Source organism: Sesamum indicum, linkage group LG15, assembly GCF_000512975.1.
Source record: "Sesamum indicum cultivar Zhongzhi No. 13 linkage group LG15, S_indicum_v1.0, whole genome shotgun sequence".
NCBI classification, from domain to species: Eukaryota; Viridiplantae; Streptophyta; class Magnoliopsida; order Lamiales; family Pedaliaceae; genus Sesamum; species Sesamum indicum.
In genome coordinates, this window is record NC_026159.1 from 1,036,033 (window position 1) to 1,041,860 (window position 5,828).

The 5,828-nt window shown below is 33.6% G+C and overlaps 1 protein-coding gene across 2 annotated transcripts in view; it reads right to left on the minus strand.

Annotated features, from left to right (window-relative positions):
• The window catches only part of LOC105177265 (polypyrimidine tract-binding protein homolog 1), a 5,548-nt gene extending 1,401 nt beyond the window's left edge, over positions 1-4,147 (minus strand). The window contains exons 1-8 of one of the 2 annotated variants that reach the window (XM_011100343.2): positions 3,783-4,143; positions 2,771-2,980; positions 1,971-2,033; positions 1,819-1,892; positions 1,589-1,684; positions 663-720; positions 484-588; positions 322-403 (exon numbers count right to left, since the gene is read on the minus strand). In XM_011100343.2, coding sequence (XP_011098645.1) covers positions 322-403; positions 484-588; positions 663-720; positions 1,589-1,684; positions 1,819-1,892; positions 1,971-2,033; positions 2,771-2,980; positions 3,783-3,965 — 871 coding nt within the window. In that variant the 5' untranslated portion in view covers positions 3,966-4,143. Of the gene's footprint in view, positions 1-321; positions 404-483; positions 589-662; positions 721-1,588; positions 1,685-1,818; positions 1,893-1,970; positions 2,034-2,770; positions 2,981-3,782 lie in introns of both variants that reach the window. The other variant, XM_011100344.2, reaches the window with a different exon arrangement.

The following is a 5,828-nucleotide window of genomic DNA, read 5'->3' on the forward strand; positions in this document are numbered from 1 at the left end:
GGTCAGACAAATATCGCAATTCAGTTCTCACCAAAAGGTGGCAAATCAATGCTATAAAAGCAAAGAAACTTTCCTTTTCTTGCAAAAAGTCACCTCAGCCAAAAAAATCAGAGCCCAATAAAATAAGCAACATATCTTTACTTACAGAAGAAAACTGTACGAACTGCCAGGTATGAAAACATAATGACTACTAAAAGAGGCACATATAAACTGAACACCATAGTCCACCTTTCAAATCCATGCAATGTCGCACATAGTTTATCTTTTCCTTGATTTTCAATGAGAGGAAATCGAGGGTCCAATAGTCTGCAAGGAACTTACCCGGATACTGGATTAGCGCTTGAGTTGCACCATTCTTCTCAAATATCGCAATCTTTTGCACAGTTCCAAATGCAGAAAATACCTGGTTAAAGCAACAACTATTAGAAACACATACCTCCTTACATATGCATGAAAGAGAGAATATAGACACGAATTTCTTACTGTGTGAAGAACATCAACCGTGACGGCATATTGCATATTCTCAATAGAAGCAAGCAGAACATTGCTCTCGAACTCCATCTTCTTACCATCAGCCCCAACAGCAGGCTGGATAAAAGTAAATTATTAAAGCTTGCCAAAAATTTTGGAGACAAAAAAATATATCCCGTTCAGAAATGCACCTGAAGAAAACCCTCCATTGCAGTAGGATTAACAGGAAGATATGGATTTGTATAATCCCTGCATGATTAAGCAAGGATAAGTTTACTTGTCATAAAAATGTCAAACGGAGTACAATTCGTGTAACCAGAAGATAAGACCAAAATCAAATATAAAAAATGTTCATAAGACCTCAGCCACAACAAGTGAGATCTCCTCCACATCAAGTGAACCAAAGAATTAGATTCTGTACTCCAAAAAATGTCAACCTTCAGCAATGTTCTAAAGGTTCATAGTGGTTAAAGCAACTATTTGGCTAAATCTTCTAAAGAGACTCCTACTTCAATATGAAAAAAAAAATTACTGCCAGAAGTCGGAGGTTCTTCCTAAGATATAAAGACACCGCTGCAATCTAGATTTCTCAATATCAGTTCAAGAACCTTGAAGAAAATACCAAGAAAGAAGTTCCCTTTAGAGTGACTACTGGTGATAGAGTTATCACAAGAGTAACAGCACCCAGGTAATAGTAATTAATCCCAAGGTACATTGGAAAGTTCAAAATTGAAAAAGCCACATGAAATGCTCCGACAAAATCTTTGTGCAGCAGTAAGAAAGAATAATATGACATCAATGAATTACATTCTAAATCTAAGACACCCAAATTGAGCAATTCTCATCATAGCATTCAAAGAAACATCAAGAAAGAAAAAACCATAAATTATAAGATGGAGAATATTACTACGAGGCCATGTAAAAACACATCTGTGTTATAGCTGCCGAGCTTCACTAACCCCTAAAGGACAAAAACCATTAATTAGAACGGTCACATTTACCCAAAAGGTTTTAATAGGAGGAAAGAAAGAAAGCAAGACGATTGAAGCATCCAACAATGAGGCACAGAAAGGAAAACGTTCAGAACATCAACAAATGAGTGCAAGTTAAGCTGTACCTGCTTCGATGGGATTGAAACTTAATATTCAAGTCTGTATGAGCAGAGTACGAGATGCGTAAATGACAGTCATTTACATGACTTGGAAGAAGGTATCTGAAATTAAACAGTACAACAGAAAATTCACCAAATTGAGAACTCCACTGATACATAATGGGTCACAAACTGGAATCAAAAGAATAGATTATATTTAACCATCTATCCCTGTAAATAGACCTAAAAATACATGCCTCGGTATACTTCTACCATCTAATGAGTCCCTTGCTGTAGATGCAGTCTGAACATCACTATACTGAATTAAAGCCTGCTGAGATTTAACCATAAAAAAATATGAGCTACAAAATTCAGTTACAGAAAGTTTCAATTTTTATCAAAACTTGACCTGGAAACCAGCAGCTTTTTCAAATGTAGCAATCTTGTGCACAAAACCGAAAGCCGAGAATACCTGAAAAAAATAAAATCAAACTTAAGCATTTCAAAGAAAACATAACTAGAAACACCATGGAATAAGTAAGCAAGACATAATCCACAATTAAAAAAGTACAAGAGGGAAATTGCAATATAGTAAGCTATTAAGTGCAGAAGAACACCTGAACAACTTCGAGAAGATAGACCTTATAAAGCAGTCATATGAGAATATATCCAGACTCTCCAATAAGAGACTCAAGAAAACGACCATCTGTGATTATTTTGTATCGTCAAGATTCACGGCATATAAAGAAAAAGTATTTATGGGGGGAAAAACTAATAGCAATACTTAATCTTTCCCAGGTGTAGACTAAGACCACAGGTTTTTTATATGACCCAAGCTCTAAGTAACACAAGCATGGAACACAATTTTCCAGATCATTGGCATAAACTTATATCATGACGAAACTATTATAAACAGGCTATTGTGGCTAAAAACACTGGGAAGGTTATAACCATCATAAAAATGAAATCGCAGCAGGAGGAATCAATGAAGATTAGAAGAATAACAAATTATGCGAAATATGTATTCCAACAAGCCAAATAAAGGTTTCATTTCTTCAGATAAGAGACCTCTGAAGTGTTGATTATCTTAAAACTCAATCCTAAGGAGTAACACAACTTAATTGAACCCTCTTTTCTAGACTTTTCATCTGGACAGGATAAGTAGATATTTCATGATGCCATGAGTCCTATAAACCAGAAAAGGCATACCAAGTGAATGACATCAATGCTGACATCACCAGCTTCAACACCCTCAATGGTAACAAGCAAAACATTTCCTGGAACATCACCAGGACTTTTGTTGTGAACTATTTCATGCCTGTTTGAGTATTGAATGTACACAGTTTTGCCACGAATGCGGGCAGGCTCTGAAGATGAAGCATAATAGGTAACCATATTAATTGCCTGGTTCAGATCTACCTGCAGAAGCATTCACAATTTCCATCAATTACAGCTTTCAGTTCATACAAAACCTCAAACTGCACAACATGAAATTACTGTTGTCTGAGCAACCAAGACCCAAACATTCCCCTAAGTGAATTATCCCAAGGAATCATTTTTTCAAATTTTGACATATCTACATCAGAAACAAATAATTAGTTCATTCGCATGAATCATCAAGAGTAGGGGTCAAGAGTGCAAAGAGTCAAGCTTTTTGAAATTTTCTGGGCTCAATCTCAAGGTTGCCTTAAAAGTACCGTGCATGAGCTCGAACTCAAGCTCACACATAAGAAAATAAATAGAGTTAGCAGAGTTGTATATTTTTGTATGAATATCGCCAGTGTTTTCTCATAATAACAACATAAAACATAATCATATTAATTATATTATAGGACTATCAAATTTAAAACGTAATTTAACTTGTCATTATGTTTATTATATTATAGGATCACACAATAATATAAATCCACACTACCATTATCAGGTGTTGTCAAATTTCCTGCTAGCACTACTACTAATAATAAATTTAGAGCAAAACTAACAACAAAAATAAATTAAAAAATTACGGAAAAAACTCATGGGATTTAACAGTTTGGGTAGAGCTCGACTCAAACTCAAGATGTAGCTAGATTTAGGTCGATGGCAAACGGGCTCGACTCATGCCGTACCCCAAATCAAGAGTGTGGATGGCTTATGACTTGTGATGATGTTTCAGTCATTTCTGTCAACATAGGCAGTACTATTTAATTAAGAAAGAAAAACAAATAGGAAAAGGGCGTACGAATTCGACAAAAGCCTGATTTCTATTAGCCCCGACGTTGCACTTGGTGTTTACGATCTTGCCGAAGGGTCTGCAGAGCTCCACAAGCTCCTCTTCCATGCACTCCCATGGAAGATTCCGGAGGTGGAGGACTTTGGACGGCGTCTGCGTGTACCGAAACTGCGGCTGGCCCGACGTGGACATCGGTGTAAACCTCTTCAGGATTAGGGTTTAATTGGGATTGTGGATTATCAGTTGTGGCAGTTAATCAGAGGCTCAGACTGCTCTATGAATTTAACGTTGGAAGGAGGGCTGTTGATATTGCTATTGTATATTTGTGTCTGCGGGCGACGGCTGATTTATGCAGTTTAGATTCCAGAGAGGTTTTGTTTCTTTTAAATGTTTCATGTACGGATAATTCTAGAAACCTGTTTTTTGATGTTCGATGAATTGATAACTATGGTAATAATAATAAAGGTAAATTACAATGAATTTTTCAGATGATTATTTTAATTATAAATATTTTATTATTATTTAAAAAATTATAAAAAAAATTCAATTATTAATATTTTAACAGATAATTTTTATGATGAATTATTATGATGGATTATTTGTTAGACGATTATTAATGTTAGTATAGAATTTATAATTTTTTAAATAATGAAAAGATAATGTAATTATGAAAAATATTATGAATGCTCGTTGAAATTTACCCAAATAATAATGACATATATTGTAACAAAAAATAAAACTAAGTAAGGATATGATACTAATTACTTGCACAATCAATTTTAAAAATAGTTCAGGTAAATGGCAATTCAGATGAGCAAATTATGTCAATGAAACCAATAACTATAAGATTATTAATTTAGATCCTATCAGTTTTGGTGCGTTTTTTATCGTAAAATCATATAAGTTGGCTTTATCGAACAAAAATAAATAAATTAAAATTCTGTACAAACAAAAGAAGTGTCGGGCATGTCCTCAACGTAAACACTTCAATGACCAAGTTGCACATTAACTAGCTTGTAAAACCTCTAAAATTAGAATGTTTTCATCGTGTTTGATATGGGTATTATGTCAGCTGGGTATGAGTCAAAATACCCAGCTGACATAATACCCATATCAAACACGATGAAAACATTCTAAGTCTTGAATAAGATAATATGATGTCAATGTTTGGAGCCTCGAGATAAAAGGGGCACGGGCCCCGAATAGCATTTGAAAACTCGAAGTATTTGAGAAGAGAATATGAGGTCAATAATAATATTATGTTCGAAGCCTCAAGAGAAAAAGACACAAGATATAGATAACCTTTTGAATTTGAAGTTTAAGGAAAAAAATACAAGACAATTTAAACCTTGAAAGAATACGATGCCAAAATAAAATGCAGGCACAAAGTCCTAAAAAAAGAAGGATACGAGACATTCATAACCTCATGTTTGGATTCCCAAAATAAAACATACGACAATAATATAGTAGTCATATACAAAGTTAAAGAGGAACCAATCTCTATGATAATGCTTCCTAACTATAAAATCTACAACCAAATCCCTATTAAATCCATCTTCAACAATGATGCTCCAAGGAGATGCATTTGGGAGGATGATTGAAGCCCTCAAGGCCACTCCTATTGTCATCTATTAAAGACTTTCATCAGAGATCAGAATGACATATTGCTTTAAGTATAAATAATGCGTACGATATCAGTGTTAAGTATTTTTTTTCCAATAAATAAATCAATCTATTAATCAAAATTGAAAAGCAAAAAACTTGAATGTTTGTTTATATTATCCTCAATTGATTTACTGTAGGTCAAATAATTTTTTTAATGTTTAAATTATCTTTATATATATTCACGCGTTAATTAATGTGAAGAGGGTAGTTTGGTTTAAAAATATTTGTTTGATATGCAATAAATCAGGTAAAAATTTTAATTTCAATTTTTATAAATTTGATGAATTTTGAATAAAAAACCTATTTATTAATAAAATAAAAATTAGGAGTATTATCATTTTTGAAAAATCACAGTGTCTTTTGTGCGATAAAAATAAAAGGAAAAGTGTG